The 17,948-nt window shown below is 39.1% G+C and overlaps 1 protein-coding gene across 7 annotated transcripts in view; it reads right to left on the bottom strand.

Annotated features, from left to right (window-relative positions):
* The window catches only part of SCFD1 (sec1 family domain containing 1), a 56,550-nt gene extending 38,679 nt beyond the window's left edge, over positions 1 to 17,871 (bottom strand). For 3 of the 7 annotated variants that reach the window (XM_074824545.1, XM_074824546.1, XM_074824549.1), the window contains exons 1-10: positions 17,749 to 17,871; positions 13,301 to 13,371; positions 12,353 to 12,441; positions 11,247 to 11,337; positions 10,446 to 10,568; positions 9,138 to 9,225; positions 4,391 to 4,480; positions 3,151 to 3,206; positions 2,085 to 2,170; positions 195 to 294 (exon numbers count right to left, since the gene is read on the bottom strand). In XM_074824545.1, coding sequence (XP_074680646.1) covers positions 195 to 294; positions 2,085 to 2,170; positions 3,151 to 3,206; positions 4,391 to 4,480; positions 9,138 to 9,225; positions 10,446 to 10,568; positions 11,247 to 11,337; positions 12,353 to 12,441; positions 13,301 to 13,371; positions 17,749 to 17,779 — 825 coding nt within the window. In that variant the 5' untranslated portion in view covers positions 17,780 to 17,871. Of the gene's footprint in view, positions 1 to 194; positions 295 to 2,084; positions 2,171 to 3,150; positions 3,207 to 4,390; positions 4,481 to 8,330; positions 8,353 to 9,137; positions 9,226 to 10,445; positions 10,569 to 11,246; positions 11,338 to 12,352; positions 12,442 to 13,300; positions 13,372 to 17,748 lie in introns of those variants that run through there. The other 4 variants (XM_074824547.1, XM_074824548.1, XM_074824550.1 and 1 more) reach the window with 4 other exon arrangements.
* Between the last annotated feature and the right edge of the window lie 77 nt (positions 17,872 to 17,948).

Here is a 17,948-nt window from a genome sequence, read left to right as displayed (position 1 = left end):
TCAACTTTTCAACCATTTTAGAAGTTATTGCTAAATAAACCTTCTCGAGAAAATGTTCCAAGTTGTTTTTTACTAAACAACTTCCGAATAAAACAGACAAAACAGATTTTGGATTAAGAGAGAATTTGGTGTTAAGTTTAGTAACAAACTGAGTGAAAAAATAGTTTTGGTAACAAAATCAGATTTATTCTTACCAGAACATCATGCACTAAAGCTTGGTATGTCCAAGTATGATGTAGAGGAGTTGCTAAATCTATGTTTCTGTCAACAAGGACTAATAGGGGCCTTTGGAAGCTGAAAAGATGACACTGTATTAGTACTTCTTTAAACATGTAACATCCTGAGTGATATCAGCCACCTTTACATCGTATTTCAAGTTAAAAGCCAAACTGACTATGCAGAGTTCCTCCAGCCTTCCCCAAAGCACCTGGAGCTGATCACTGCCAGAAATTCCATGAATCACTGTCTTAGTAATGATAAAAAGATTATTTTATTTTGTACTAAGAGAAATTACCAATGCATAAATATTGAGAAGAAATCAAACCATTAAACAGTAACTAGCCTTTTAGGTATTAATTAATATCTCTGTGTGTGGATACACATTTGAGTTCCAAACAACTGAGTGGGTAATATTTGACCTTAATCCCCATTATAAACCTCAAATATAAAATCTCTCTTTCAAGAGTTTTTAATTTCACTTTTCTCTTTGCTTGTATATGAAGTCTATAAAGAAAAAATCATGAATTTCTGAGATGCACTGTGGCAATTTCATCAGTACTCAATTTTGTGGAAAAAGAATGCAGACATGCCTAAATGTCTTGGGTTATGGCTACATGAAAAATGTATAGTGAAGATAGGAAGGCTGTGAGTTGACAGAACATTATTGCAAGCATTTCCCTTAAGCACATTAACCCTACAGTAAATGCAATGGCTAAATTACAGCATATTTGAACAGAGTAAAAGCATGTTAATTCCATGCTTTGGATTTCCTTGCAGTAAGTATTTTCACATAGATATATAATCTCAATACTCTTAGTCACCTGATTCTGAAAACCAAAGATCTGAAGCCATTTAATTGGTTAAAAGTTCCCATGTTTCCCCTTCCTTGCATTTTGAGTTTTTGAAGGTAATCATGCTATGCTATCAGGAAAACAACTCCTCTGAAGGAAAAACAGTGGTTACAATTCAGTTCCTATGAAAATGAGGGAAGCGGTATTTCACAGCTATTCTCTCTCCTAACACCTTTTAATCTCATTCCATTTTGCCACCCTTGATGTTTTTTCTGTCTTTTATCCAAGTTCTACTCTTAATTTGAGATAAAAATATGACTATTTTATATTCAGCTAGGAGATCACAACTGTTTAATTCATCTAGTTTTCCCAATACATCTCCTCATCTTTTCCTATACAGTGTAAACTCCTGTAATACACTTTCCTAAGGCAGCCTGTGGAGTATTAAACTATCTGCAGGCAACTGTATAAGCAGGAGGCTAACTGAGAACACATTATTAGACACATGCAAGCATCCACAATGTCTTTTCTCACCCCTCTTTCCCCTCAAAGGATTCAAATGGTCATGACTTCACAGTTCTTAACTACCTAATTATCTAAGTGGTAGTCCTTAAGCAGTCCTCCTCTGGTACATATAGGGATCAGCTGAGAAACACTTGTTTTTGACATAACTACAATTGTTAACAGTGCTTACAAGTGAGAAAATGGGTATTTCTTTTTAATGGACTAAAGGTTGCTGACAGATGTGTTCAGACATCCAATTGCATATCCTGGTCCTGTAAACTGAGTGTATTTGCAGGAGCTTGGTTCTTGCTGAGTTTAGAGAGTGAACAAAATTACATGGTTCATTAAATAATTTCTCACTGTCCTAGGAACTGCTCACTTACTAGCTATAAAAGTTTTCAAACCAGTTATGCTAAGAAATTGGAAAACTCCCTGAATTCTTTTAATACAGAATTTGAACCGAATTCTTGCAAATACAGTTTTCAGTACAGTGGTGACTTATTCCAATGAGGCATTCAAGACAACTGATATATGAAAAATAAAAATACATAGTTGTTACTAACACCATACCTGAACTGGCCAGCTCCAAGTGTGTCACCTGTAAAAAGACTGTTTCTGGCATCTCTTAGATTCTCTCTGAGCTTCTTATCTAATTTCTGAGGGAGGAAAAACCAGAACAGTTTTTAACAAACCAATGGTTCCCTAACCTCCTTATATGACCAACATTTAAAGATCTGTTGTGTTGTTTCTGTAGTTTATAAATGTCTTAGATACAGGAAGTCTAGGTCCACTGCACACAGGAAAGAAAGAAATCTTTTCCTTCTATTTTCTCCTTCCAGCATTTATACCTATATCCAGCACTACACAGAAGATGTTCTCTTTATGTCCACTAATCTTCTCTCAGGCAATCAGCACCCTCTCCCTAAACATGTAAATAGAAAATACCAGTAGGAAACCCAAGAGGGAACCACAGCAGGAGCAGCAAACTGGGCTGTCAGACACTGCCACACTGTTTCATAAAAATGATATTACCCTCAATATGAATGAATGCACACTGAATGCTTAGGTTTAATCAGCATTAAGGCTTCACTGACAAAGATGTGAGGAAGATGGAAGAAAAGAAGCACAGTGACTCCTATTGAAGACAGTGCTGTAGGGATTTTTAATTGTGATTTAGTTTGGCAATTTCATCCCTACTTGATGATCAAGTTCAGTGTAATTTTGATATAGAAGAAACGTCTTATACTTAATGGGGTTTCCCAGCAAGATAGATAAAAACTTCTCAGTAAGACACACAGAAAAGCTCAGGCCAGACAGCCACTTTTTAAACTGTGTAGACAGAGCTTAATGGTTGTAATTATAATGCCTGTCAGAAAATCTTGATAAACTCTAGATTAGGAGTGATTATTCATGTGTAAGTTTCTCATCAGCTGACTCCATAATATTACAATTTCTACAGATGAGATCCATGGAACTGAAATCAGAAAGGAAAACTGGTATATCTCCTTTCTAGGTTTATTTTCTTCATAAGGAAAAGGATACAATGACACTAGATCTCTGCCTAGTATTGAGAAAAGTAAACAAGGTGTTAGGAAGTCTTTAAACAATGATATTTGTTTAGAAAATAGTTTCTTACCACTGCCACCATTTCAGCTGCAGTTCCTCTTGAGCATCTGATTATAGGAATAGCTCCTAATAAAAGATATATTGACTTCTACTTGCATTATAATTTTCAGATTGTAAGTCAGTGCACTATTCATAAAACAAATTTTTAGTAACATTCTGAGATTATATTTTTCAAGTGGACAATAAAAACATGTTAAATTTGTCTCTTGTGGTCTTTACGAAACAAAAAATGCTATACAAAAATATAAATAAAGTTTTACAAAAGTCAGTTAATACCTCATACAGGAATTGATGAGAAGTATCGTGTACACTACAAAGATAGTTAATGTACTGTGGAGGGGACAAACTATCTCATATAGAAGCATTAAAAGTTATTTTCAAAAGGTTAGAAGTCCCTTGAAAACAGTAATAATAAGTACTATAACGCCACCACAATGTATCAGTTACAACTCACTGCAGGGTAATGTTATTTTCAAAAGCACATTTTCCATTGGCTTTCAGGATTCAGGTTTCAAAATCTTTAGCTACTGTTTCTCACTTATCTGTATTAATATGAAAATTCCAATACCACAGCATTTAAGTGACTGAGTAAAAAAGATTTAATTTGTATCATGCTAACACTTGAAAGAAGGAACTCAACAGGTGCAAGGGAATGTCTCTTGAACAGACTGCCCCATAGCAATCCTCAGCTCCCCTTGTAGGAATGCCATCTCAGACTGACTGACTTCAGTGAGAACTTAGATTAAATGTCATCATTATGAAAAATGTATACGCTAAGCACAAGAAAACTCACACTAAAGTAAATTTAATATCTCTTCCTACTCCTTGAATTATTTCAGTTAGATATTTGCAAGGTTTGTGTGAGGGTTTTCTCTCTTCTTTTTCTGTGGGTATTTTTTTGAAAGCTACCAATCCAAACTTAAAGCACTATTGATCTTCATTGCAAACTGGTATTTTGTAAAAACAGTGAATCCAAACCTTTGCATTTCAGTATTCTTCTCCCACTGACACCAAAGACTAAGACTCAACTCCCATGTAGGACAGTCTTTATTGTCTTTTGCAGTGATGTACAGCAATAATTCGAGCAAGATCATTAACCCACCCTGTGAACCATTAAGATTCCTGCCACAGATCTAATTCTGCTTTTAATTTGCCACAGGAAATCACTAAACTTCTAGGTATCTCATTGAACACGGATCTCTTCTAAAAGGAAAACATATGGAAAATATGCTAAGAGTTTGAAAACTTACCAAGTGTAACAAAAAAACAGAAGAGACTATCAACAATAGTGTCCATTATAGTTTCCATTTCTGTGTCCGTTATATCTGGTCGGTTAATGGCTAAAACAGTGTGGAAAAGAGTTAAGAATAGGGTTAAAGTGCCACTTTAATACTGAGAAAGCAATCCTCTTCTTACCTAATGGCTGTCAATAGCCAACAGCTTTTGTTGCAGAAGAGATCAAATTGTGAAATGCCCCTCTTAGCACATCCATTAGTTTGTTCTTTTTTTTTTTCTCTTTTTTTGAGCAAAAAATTGGGAGAACTTAATTATTGCCCACTGTATAAGGTCAAACACTACACAATCTTTTCCAATTATCTCTGACAATACATACTGTAATTTCTGGATTGTGTTAGTATTGCACTATTAAGGACCTCCTAGAAAACCATGTTACAAAACAGAAATGGCCATCCACTTGGAAACCATTTTTCAGATATAAACTCCACAAGAATTACTTGTGTAATTTAAAGAGAATTACAGTATGCAGTTATCTATATTTAAAGATTCTAAATCCTATCTCTTGTAATGGAGATTCCTTTTCCTTTTTTAAGACTTTTTTAATAGATTTACTCTCAGTCTCTAGGTTAGGGGTAATTCCCAAGTTCTAAAACATTTCACACTACAGATAGGAAGATTTCCCTCACATACTTAGGTCAGAACAAGACACACGTAGCAACATTTCTATTAAATAACTAACACTGACAAGTATATAATAGTCAAGAGGAAACATCAAACCTAATCTTTTCACAGTTCTCAAGACAAGCACTGTCTCAGGATTCATACCATAAATCCCATCCTCATTCGTTTTATTTTACCTTTAGAAATTTCTCACATAATTACCTGTCTTATACTCTTTCTTCAAAAAATGAACTTTAAAGCTCTGAATATTAAGAAGCCTTCCATCCAAAATTTATGCATGGCCAGTCATAATCATAATTCTTTAACTTTAAAGTGCTTTTTTTCCCCCAGCTTTTGTTCTCTAGAACTTTAGAGAGAGGGATTATATTTCTATCAGCAGCTATCTTAGTAAGTCAAAGTTTTTACTAGACTGCTAGGATGACAGCAGCAATAGAAGTGTGCCCCTTAGCAATTTTTTACTTTGAGTTAAAGTTTCTGAAATATCAGCATTAAGAAAGGCAGACTGTTTCCAATATCTGTATTTTTCTGTAATAAAAAGCTTTGAAATTAACTGGGGCTATCTTTCTGTAGTTAGCTCCAACTAATGGTCTCCCAGTTTACAGGAGGGAAATAATCTTATTTTTACACCCTTGCCTTTCTCAATTTTAAAATTTAATTCCCTATTATTATGTTTAAGGTACTCATTTATGATGCTCTGGTAATCTGCATACTGTCAGTGCCTTCTAAATTTGTGTAACATGCACATTTTATGAGCACATTCCTTTTGTTTGTACCATAGCAATCAAGACAAATACTCAGTATTACTGCTCCTTAGGTCAACCTTTGAGAAACTCCATTAATAATCTTTCAGTAAAATGTTCTATCATGTTTTCTATATCCTCCTCTCTCTCCACTGTAACACTCTTATGGGGGATATATCTATTACAGAAAAGTAAGCCTAGGTCTCCTACATTTTCTTGTTTTACAAAATCGATCCAAATTTGGTAAAGAAGCATTCCAATAGCATCAAACAGGATGCCAGGAACATTGACTTTATACCAATATTACCCATTTACTCTTCCTTCTTGTTGTGGATTAACCCCAGCCAGCAACTAAAGCACCATGCAGCTGCTCAGTCACTCCTCCCCACTCCCAGTGGGGTGGGGAGGAGAATTGGAAAAAAAGTAGAAGTCATGGGTTGAGATAAGAATAGTTTAATAACTAAACTAAAATAGTAACAATTATAATAAAAATATTATAATAATAATAGTAATGAAAAGGAATCTAATAAAAAAGAGAGAGAGAAATAAAAACCAAGAAAAGACAAGTGATGGACAATGCAATTGCTCACCACTCGCTGACCGAGGCCCGAGCAGCGAGCCTCCCCCCAGCCCAACTCCCCGTTCATATACTGAGCATGACGTCCTGCGGTATGGAATATCCCTTTAGCTAGTTTGGGTCAGCTGTCCTGGCCATGCTCCCTCCCAGCTCCTTGTGCCCCTGCTTGCTGGCTGAGCATGGGAAACTGAAAAATCCTTGACTTAGGATAAGTACTACTTAACCGTAACTAAAACAGCAGTGTGTTACCAACCTTATTCTAGCACTAAATCCAAAACACAGCACTTTACCAGCTACTAGGAAGAAAATTAACTCTATCCCAGCCAAAACAAGGACACTTCTACACAGTCATAGAAAAACAGAACCAGAGGGAGCCTGAGTGATTATCTAGTCAGTCCTCTTGCCCAAAGATGAGTTAAACCCATATTATTTCTGTGTCTAAATGAATTCCCAAAGCTTCCCAGTCATGAAAATGCCATCATGTTTACAGGTAATCCATTCTAATATTTCACTATCTTTAATGTTAGGAAGTGCTCTTAATATTGGACCGGAAACTTTTTCGTTGCAATTTAAGCTCATCACTTCTTGTCCATTACTACATGGACAGAGAGTATGTGTTATCTCCTTTCTGTCTGTGAAAGCCTTTTACATAATTGAAGAATGTTACCATGCTTATTTGTCCTGACATTACCTCTCTGTCATACATTCATACAGCCATACAGCCAGGAAATCAGGAAACTGGAAATTAATCTTCTTTGTTATATTTGTTCTTAGTTCACCCACTCAGCTACATGTGTGGCCACACATGGCAGTGCTGCTGCAAGAAGAGCAGCCATCTTTCATCACCATCAGATTTATATTGATTTATGTAGATCATGAAACTATATATATGTAAACTGGCAGTTTCCTGTTGGGTTACTCTCCAAAGGCAAAGACGACTGCTTTTTCTTTGCCCCTGCATCCCTACTGCCTGCTTGTGTCAGATCTAGAACTCACACAGCGAGGTGGATCGACTCAGTGCTCTAATGGAAAACTAATTGCTCTCTATGGGAAATTAGATTTCCGTTTGATAAGCTTTTGAAAACAGCCCACTTCTAGATTGGTTTAAACATACTGTGAAGCCATGTGTTGTGTGGTGAATTTCTGATGAGTTCAAAACATTTTCCGTCATTCTAATTCCAATTCCTTGTTAGCTAGCAGGAATCTTAAGAGAGCTAGTCAAGTATCTTTACATACACACAAACACATCACAAAACAATTATTACTAAAACACTTAACAGCAGTTAAAAAAAAAGTCTGCTTTTCAAACAAAAATGCCCTTCATTCTGACAATGGAATCAATCCCCAGTGTGAGAGAGAACTCACTATTATGCATCCAGTTTTAAAGAAAGGTAAGGACTCTGAAAATTGGGCAAGAGAGGAAAAAATTCTTGCCTAAATATTAAGCATACAGAGACTTTTCACCTCTACCTGGTCACTAGTGAGTATTCTGTGCATCCAAATAAATCAGGAATTAACTGTGTGACACCGTGTGTAGACACTGTGACATTAATGAGGAGCTGTGGCTAAAAAAGGGCTATCTTGCCTCTGACTTACACACTTCTGCTGCTTCCCTTGCACCAGATTTGTAGATCACACAAATGAGCTGGTATTTTCTATGGAATGAGTCCATGAACAAACACTCTGCAGCTCCAAGATTACTGGTTCTGATGTAAAAGGAGGAGAAGATGAGGGAAAGCACAGCAGGGGCAGCAAGACAAGCCACCCTGTAATAGCTAGCCAATGAAGAGGGGCAGGAGAGGTAGAGTGATAGTTCTCTGTTGATTTAGCATAATCAATTAGCTAAATTGATTCAGCACAAAAATGAGATCAAAGGAGGGAGGAAAACCATGTGGACAATTATGACAACTAGTTGACTTGAGCAGCCATAGCACCACAGCTGCAGAGGTAACTGACCTAAGGCAGGCACTTGGTGTTCCTGTTAGGTTCCAAAACAGGTCCAACAGCAGTCCCAAGAAAATAAAAAAAAGAGTTCCATGAGGCTGACTTCACTTGCAACTCTGAGACTTTACGAAGAAGCTGACATGCTTGGCTCACGTGCTTGCAGAAGCAATCAGCAAATCTTATTTTCTAGAACGCCCTTTCCCAGATTCTTCCCTGTGTTACTCTGGCCCCTGATCCTAACCATCTCCCCTTGCACACCCCAACATGTTTTCATGTCTTGAGTAAGAAAAGCAAGTATCCACTGGTCACTGTCTAGAAGATACAAGAAACTCTTATCAGTTAATGTTTTTTGCTTTGCATTCCTTGCAGTAACTTCCCAACTGACCATTCACACAGAAACAAAATACTCAATTCCTTAGGAACTGCAGAAGTGATGATGACTAAATAGTGGTGCCTAAACACAGCAGCCACCCAGTGTTTATCTACATGTGTAAACAATACAGAATTCTTCTTATATTATTCCATCTATAAAAAGCCCTACTATCCATATATGTCTATACTGCAGTTTTGCTTTATTAAATGTGTTATCTAAAAATACGTAATTATTTTTCAATATTACAATACCATGTAGTAAAGATGCTGAAATTAATATCTAAGAACTTGCTTCCTTCATGACTTTAAACTACACATCTAACAGATTATCCTGAATTCTGAGCAGATCAAAGCAAAATGAAACAACTGTTTGGCATTAGCTACAACTTCAAAATTAAATTTCAACTTTAGACATTCTGGTATAATTTTTATAAAAATTTTACTTACCACGATACGAAACAAGTTCTTTGTTTTGGTTACACAATACAAACATGTCATCTTCTAAAGTAATAAAATTAAGATACTGATCAAAAACCTAGAAATCAAGGAATAATGGTCAGAACAGTCCAGAATGAAGCCTAAAAAAACCTATCTGTGATTTATTGCTACTTCTTTTTGAACCATTTACAGAACTACCTATTAAAAGAAAGAAATGCAAGATATAATGTATGAATTAAAAAGCCTGTGTAAGGATTGAGTGATAACACAAAACATTAGAGCAACTGAAAAGTGCTAAAACAGTCCAACTTCAAGTATTGCTGTGGACAAATTTTTAGAAGCCAATCATCACTGAAAAAACACATATGGAGGACATTATGGGTTTAATTTTTATTATATGAAGGATATGAAGGACTACAACATAAACGGTGCTGAACTCTCAGGCAGGAGAGAGGAAAGAGGGCAGTATCTACACAATGAGAGATTATAGCTCACGAATTCTAATTTTTCTGTAACGTACCTGTACATTCAGAAAATAAAAATAAACCTCTCTACAGCATAAACTGTTAATGGGTCATCACAACAGAAAAATAGATTTAAGAAATTAGTTCACACTGCTACACCAACTTACTCCTGCTGAAGACCTAAGGCTTAAACAATACTAATAGCTTTCATTTCATTTCACAACAGTTTCTTTCTCTCATGCCAGTAGTACTCCCTAACAGGAGTGACAAAAACTGAATGTATTTAAGTATATATGAAAATAATTAGTTAATAATTTGCCGGTTTTGGTACAGGTATTCAACAAAAATAAAAGGGTACATACCTGACACCTGCCTTTAAATCATAAAGGTATAGGAGTGTACTGAATAACATTGTGTATGTATAAAACACTCACCTCTACAATATACTGCCTATTTTTAAAATGACAACTGCAGTCACACTGCACCTTTCATGCATTTAGGCGCTAAAAACCCCACCCCATTATATATGCACTGGATGCACTCACTGAGGTGATGAGATCAGGAATACTCTGAAACCACTGTATTTCCCCTCTTATCATTTAGCACGAAGGTCTTGCAGCACTTGGGCTTTTGACTAAGCTGAAGTACAGTAATAAGCTGCATTAGTGAGATGACTATAGATTCCCCTTTTTCCCCCAGTAAATCTATGCCTGACATTGAATCTAGCTAAACATTTATTTTGTTCATGATTCAGTCAGAAAAGCTGTGTACAGCACTGATGTGGCCATGTAAGAACGCAGTAACACCTGTAACGATAGTATCTTTAACATCAGAGACTGTGGGGTTTTCTTACCTTAGCCACTTGAGTTACTGCATTAGCACCTATGGCAGCATTTGCAATATCTTCCAGTTTACTTCTTGAAATGGCAGAAATAAAGTTTAAATAATAAGATTCATAAAGTTGGTTTCGAAGATCCTGAAAAGAAGGAAACCCACAATCTTTTTCCTGAATAAGTACTAATATAAAACATTCTTGCTTTTACTACGTGATGTTGCAATCATCCACAGTCAGACTAAATTTTTGGAAGTACTTAACTGTCAGTTTGTACAGCCCTGTACGCAGTGTTTTGACTACATAACTAGATATAACAAACCTAACATGGAACTGCAAAACCTAGGAAATTAAATGTAAGGTACCAGATAGCAACTACTGCTCCACACCTTACCACCAATCAAAAGTACCCTTTGCTCTTCTTCCTTCCTTTGGTGAAGATGTCAACCTTCCATCAATTCCCCCCAGAGCATGTGAAAAACTGAGGTTAGCCTAGTCCAACCCCCTGGCTCAAAGCAGAGTTTTGCCTGTGTTTCGATTTGTGCCCACTGTCTCTCGTCTTTTCACTCCCAAAACTCTCTCTCTGAAACACAGAAGACGCATTTACCTACTTTCTGCGAAACTGAAGTTTTGCATGTAAAACTTTTGGGTAATATTTTTATGACAAATATGTGCTAAACTATAAAAAAAATCCTAGCAAAGGTGTTCAGACACGCACAAGAACTAGATATAGAATGGTCAAGCTCCAGTTAGTGCAGGATTACTTCACACACTCTACCTCTGTTGTATCCGCTCGTCTGGAACATTAAACACGGAATTTACCTGGCACATTCTGTCAATATTTTCTTCTGTTGGCATTACAAAGTAAACAGCTGGAACATCTGGAATAGCATCCCGATCTGAATGCAAAAGCCTGCAAAGAAGAAAAAATAAATCTCTAACGTGTTCCTCCTCTGATTTGTGTAAAATTGTAAAAGTTAAAGAAATTATTTATTTATACAGACACATTTAATTTCCTACAATTTCTCCCTATACCTATCTAGATTTTAGCAAGAACAAAACATGAAAAAATAGCAAAATCGTATTTGTATAATATTTGGCTGAATATGTTAATAGAGATCTCTGAAGTTTATTCAAAGTTTGAGAAAAGACTTTGCAAGTCTTCAAAAATAGATGAATCCATTCAGAGGAAGGTAAAATAGTACATCCACAAAGTTCATATACCAAATATTAATTGTTGACATAATAACAAAAAACCTGCACATCTTATACTATTAAACTTGCCTTTCCTGCTCATTAAAACAAAGACAGGCAAGGTGCTTACATGTTTCTCTCACTTTTTTGATGATATATCAACATGTTAAACTGTGTTTCCATTTCTAGCCTTCAGTTAGTAAAAGTTAATAAACTTTTTAAAAAAATAAATGTATTTTCAGAGATCCTCCACAACTGTAACCACAGCTAAGGAATGACAATGAACTAAATAAACATAATCTGGAGAAAGAGAAATGGGAAATCTCTTAAAATAATACTTAAAGATTCTGTATCTTTGACAAGAGACAATTAAAATCTGTGTGCAAAACAACAAGCAGAGAATATGCACAGTCCCATGAAACAGTTTGTGCCAAAATAATTTCAAGATATATGAATACAGAGGGAATTGTAGATTCCCCAAAACACTTACTGAATTCTTATTTTTGAGCAGGGGCCTGCTCTACTTAGTAAGAAATCCTACTGAACAGTGTTTGAAATGACCTTTCCACTCCCCGATTCTGAATAATACCACCTGATTTTAGAAACAAGACAGGGTATAATCTTTATTTTACAGGTTATTCATCAAATGATTTTCAATGTTTTGTTTGTGATTCTGAGGGAATATTAAATAAAGTTTTTTTAGCAAAAAAAAAAATCCCAATTTTTTTACTTACAGATGCAAAGTGATCCCCATATCTCTCAGCTCTTTCACTGAGAGCAAAGGTGAGATTATATCTTGGCCAAATCTGTCATAAATGAGAACCTGAAATAGATACACATCTTTTTACAAAGTGGTGTAAAAAGTGGATACAGTGGATACAGGATACCGGAATTCAGGTTTAAGTAAGTACTGTCCTAAACTGAAAAGTGCTAAACATTTACCAATTCATAATACATCATAAATCTGTCATGGTCTTCCATTTGTGCTTACTAATACAAAAACAAACAAACAAACAAAAGAACTAAAAGAACTCAGTGATAAAGGAAAATAAATTAATCACTTCCATCTCCTGAAAAGTGTCAGTCAAACAGGGATCTGCTGTCAGAAATTTGTTACTGCAAGTGCAGAATTTCTCTGACTGCATTTGGGAGGAAGCAAAAGGAGAAGCAGAGAGGAAAAAAAGGAAGTGGCAAAAAAAAAGACATCAGAACGGATGAAGAGACAGAATATATGCTTTGCAGTAGCAAAAACTTCTCACAAATTACTTTTTAAAGCTAATAAAGGTAGCTTGAGCTCAGTTGTCCTAAATTTAAGGCTATCAATAGCTCTTCCCTTTCTATGGGCTTCTTTCTAACTCTGTGAGTTCACCTGTAAGGTATCATGTAAGTTTCTGCCAACAGCTATCAATGAGACCTAAGTATATTTCAAAAACGTCCTCCTTAGTTGCTCATTAAAATATTGCTTAAGGAATCAGTCATTGGGTCGTCAAGCAGCCAACATGTCAAATACGTATTTTTCTCAGCAATTCTGATATTCAATTCTGTATATTCATTGCACACAGGAAAAAATATTTTGTACAAGATAGGAACACGGAGAAGATACTTAACTTACTTAAAATTTGAAAATCTGAACTTTTTTGAACACTATAAAATTCTCCTATTCCTGTTCAAATAGTTCTTACCTTCCATACTGGTTCTCCTGTGCTGTTTTTAACAGGAGGAACATTGAAGTTCAGCATACGTTTCAAAGCCACTGGAAGATAAAGCAGAATAATGCTTTACTCTCTTTACACTTCAGCTATAAATAGATTACCAGGATTTTATTATACGTTTCATTTGAGAGGAAAACCATCATTAAATATAAATGCAACAAGTCACATTTTCATTATTTTTATGCAGCTTGGACTGACAAGTGGCACACGTCAGCTAGAATTTATGGGCTCTGGAAAACACTGCAAAAGGAAAAGAAGAAAGTCCCAAAACATGAAGAAAGAATCTCTCTCCTTAGTTATACAGGCTACATTCTGTTGCAGTTTGCCTTAAAAGTAATTCCAGTATCTTCCTGAAGATGCCTTCTGTACAAGTAGGAACCAGTTTGCTTTATTCCCCTGATCTGCTTTTCCTACACCACAGGAACAACAGTATACCCACAAGCAAAAAATACCTTTTCACCTGACTAAAACTGATACACATTTTGAAACATTTTGTGAAGAAATTGCTGCTTTAAGGGGTACAAAAATGCCCCCAATTTGCAGCAGGAAAACTCTCTGAAACAGTAATGAGCTTTCATTTTACCTCCCATTCAACACAGAAATCAAAGCAGATTCCTTCACCTACCTTTGACTTGCAAATCTATTAGGTAAGGAGTCCTTCCTCATTTATCTGATTAAACAGTACACTATGTACTGCTCTCCCATTTTTGACTAGAAGCAGAAGACTATTTGCATCAATGTAAGTTAGTGGCTGTTCTCTTCAAACTCATAAACAAAATCATCACAGAACTTTGCAAAGAGGAAAAACTTTCAGAAATCAGGGCAATATACACCACTTAGCTCATAAATGGAGAGCAGTAGAAATGGTTAACTTCTAATTCTTTAGCTGAATGGTGCTTGTGAGCACTCTCAGTGCAGTTCCCCTGGAGTTTACAGTATCACAGGGCAGCTCAGGCTGGAAAGGACCTCAGGAGCTCTCCAGTCCAACCTCCTGCTCAAGCAGGGTCAACTGTGAGGCCAGGCCAGGCTGCTCAGGGATTTATCCTGTCAAGTCTTGAAAACCTTTGGGATGGAAATGACACAACCATCCTGCGCAACCTGTGGCACTGACTGTCCTTGTGGTGAAAAAGTTTTTCCTTATATCCAGTTTGAATACATCATTTCAATTTACGCCTGTTGTTCCTCACCCTTCTGCCATACACTACCACAACGAGCCTGACTCCATCTTCTCAATGCCCCCCCCACCAGGTCCTGTTAGGTCCCCTCGCGAAGCTGCCATTTCTCCAGGCTGAACAAGCCCCAGACCTGCTGCCTCACCTCACAGGGCAAGTGCTCCAGCTCCTGACCATCTCCGTAGTCCTTTGCTGAACTCCCTTCAACTCACAAACACCTTTCCTGGTCTGGTAGCCACAAACTGGACACAGTATCTAGATGTGGTCTCCTGGGGCTGAGTAGGGGGCAGATAATCACTCCCCTCAATCTACTGGCTGTGCTCCTGTGAATATGGCCCAGGATGCTGCTATGTGGGGCACACTGAGGGCTGATGTTCAGCTTGCTGCCCACCCAGAGCCCTCGCGGGCCTTCTCAGCACAGCTGCAATCCAGTCTGCCAGTCCCCTGCACGTTGCAAGGGGCTCTTCCTTTCCAGGTGCAGGAATTTACATTTGTCATTGCTGAATTTCATAAGGTTCCTGTTGGCCCATTCCTCTTGTCCATACAGGTCCCTCTGAGTGGCAGCTCTGCCTCAACTATATTAACCAATTCCTCTAGTTTGCTGTCACCTGCCCACTTAACGAGAGTGCACTTTCACACATCCTTCAGGTCTCTGATAGAGATTTTAAACAGGACAGGTCACAGGACAGACCCATGCGGTACTCCAGTTGTTACCAGACTCCAGGTTTAGTATGTATGATAAATCACAACCCTCTGAGCCTAACCATCCAACCATTTTTTTATTTATCTAGTTGTCCATCCCTCCAGCTCATAACATCCTAACTTGGATACATGAATACAATGTCAAAAGCCTTGCTGAAGTCAAGGTGACATACTCTGCTCTCCTGTTGCCTACAAATCTAGCCATTTTATCACTGAAGGCAATCAGGCTGGTCAGGCATGATTTATCATACATAAATCCATGCTTGCCTTCTCCTTCATATGATAAGAAATATTTTCCAAGAGGATCCACTCCATTATTGACTCCAAAGTGACACAAAGGCCTCAGAGAATTTGTTGGTGAAGAGCGAGGCAAAGAAGGCATTGGGCACTTTAGCCTTATCTGTGTCCATCACCACTAAATTACTGGCTCCATTTAGCAATGATTCAACATTTTTCCTTATTCATATTTTCACAACTAAGGTCACAGCAGAAGCTCTTGTCATTGCTCTTGACATATGCTGCAAAGTTGAGCTTTGGCTTTCCTAACACCATCCGCCCATGCCCAGGCAATGTTTCTAAAGTCCTTCACAGTCTCTCCCTGCTTTCTCCTCCTGTGTGCTGCCTTTTCAAATTGCATTACCAGCAGTAACTTGACCATGGGAGGAAGCAAGCTAGCAGTGAGTGCTGGATCTCCCTGGAATTCAGCCTTCTCCACTTGCTTAACACTTTTTTTTTTCCTTTGTCTTTTTTTTTTTTTTAACACCATGGAACAATCCCAAAAGTTGATTACAGACTACTCCTGGAGTCTTCACTCCCTCACTGCCACTGCTACCTTCCATACATTTCAGCCATATGAGCAATTTTGTATAGAGCTCCACAGTTAAGTATTTTGGTACTACTGGACCTGAAGCAGCTGCTTTGCAGAGTTTATCATTTAAATTAAAACTTGGCATACACTCTCTACTAAGGAAGACAGCAATCAGACTACTGATGTGCTGTGACAATCATGACAACCACTCAGCAAGTCTCTGGGTTTCTTTTTTGTATTTACATTGCCATTTCATTTATATTTAAGCTGAATGCTTGCTGGGGCAAGGATCAGGTTTTTACTGTGATTGCACAATGATATGCTTTGACTGGTTATGAACCAGTATAAAGGTCACAACAGATGGTGCACGTACATGGTAATACAAACACTAAATGGTAATAAATTTTCTCCTTCTTCTGAGTATCTTTTAGTTGTTCAATCTACCTCCTTGCAAATAGCGTCCCCAATGGAAGACAACATGGATTCAGTGGTAAAGGTTGACTGAAACAATCAAGTAACAAGGTGAAGCACAATAGAAAAGAATAAAACTGTAAGAGTAAGGGCTCAAAGACTTTACCAGAAGGCTTTGTCAGAAAGGTAGCAAAAAAAAAGACTAAAGGATTGAAAAGGAACATCAAATAGCACTATTAATGGTAGATGACCCCAGGAACGAGTTGCAGAAAGTAGGCTTCTGGTACAAAAAGAAGATAGAGAATACTAGTAAATATTTAAGATCCACAGAGAGACTTAGATGGAGATTTTTAGGCAGACGATTTTAGACATTTCATGTTAAATAAATGCACCCAGAATCCTCTATACCACCAGAAAGATACTGCAGTTGTCAAGGAGATGGTGACAATATTACAGCTTAAACAACTGAAAAAAACTTTGGCAAGCGAGGGAAGTAGAGGACTACGGAGTTGACATGCTCTACGCTTTAGGGCTATGCTCAAATGGGTGGCTCAAGGCTCCACAAAGCAGCATCAAGACAGAGAATAAAGAGTCAATTATGGACTCGTAGCAATGTCTAAAGAGGGACTGAATAACTAACCCTTCGCCCACAGAAAACCTCCTCCATAATTAGTTGTCTGTTAATCCCATGTTCTCAACTTCTTGAGGGTCAGCACACGCTCCGAGGCCCCCGCGTTAACAGGAGCATCACAACAGCTGCTTTGTTTCCGCACCACTGAACAGCATTTCCCGTTGATCCTTGCCACGGGCAGAAGGGAAGCCGAACCAGAGGGAGAACACAACCCGCCCCCCACAGCCACGGAGGCTGGGCACCGCGCAAGCCCCTCCCCGGGAACGATTTCCACACCACGGCGGCACCTGCAGCCACGTCCCTGGGGCCTGGGCCCGCCGCCGCCCGGGCAGGGCACAGGCGCGGCCCTGTGCGTGCCGCACCGCGGGGCCGGGCGCCCGCGGCGGGAGCTGCGGACAGAGGCCCCGGAGCCCCGCACCCCCGGGCCCGCCGCTGCAGAGGCTGCCGAACGCCGCCCCAGCGGCCGCCGGGGGCGGAGGAAGAAGGCCGCCGTCTCGTTGCCGGGAGACCCAAGCCCGGCGACAGCGCGCGAATCCGCCGGCGGAGGCCGGGCGGCGCCGGGACGCCCACGTCCCGTCCCGGGGCCCCGCCGGGGGAAGCAGGCAGGAGCCCCCGGCTGCAGCGTGAGGCCCCTTGCCCCCTCCCCGCCCCGGGGAGGGCACCGCCGCCACGGAGACCGCGGGAAGCCGCTTACCCGTCTGCTTCTCCCGGATACCGGCCGCCATTTTCCTGCCCCGCCAGCCCGGCCGCGGCGCGGCGCCCCGCCCACCGCCGCGTACGCAGCCGCCGGACGACGTGGCGGCCCGTAGGGCGGGGGAAGGCGGGTCCCGGCCGCCCCTCCTCCGCCCCTGCCCGGCGCGGCGCCCCGCCGCCTCGGCCGGCCCCGGCCCCGGA

Source organism: Strix aluco, chromosome 4 (assembly GCF_031877795.1).
Source record: "Strix aluco isolate bStrAlu1 chromosome 4, bStrAlu1.hap1, whole genome shotgun sequence".
Classification (NCBI taxonomy): domain Eukaryota; kingdom Metazoa; phylum Chordata; class Aves; order Strigiformes; family Strigidae; genus Strix; species Strix aluco.
The sequence above is the reverse complement of the archived record's forward strand: the minus strand, read 5'-3'. Positions and strand labels throughout refer to the sequence as shown.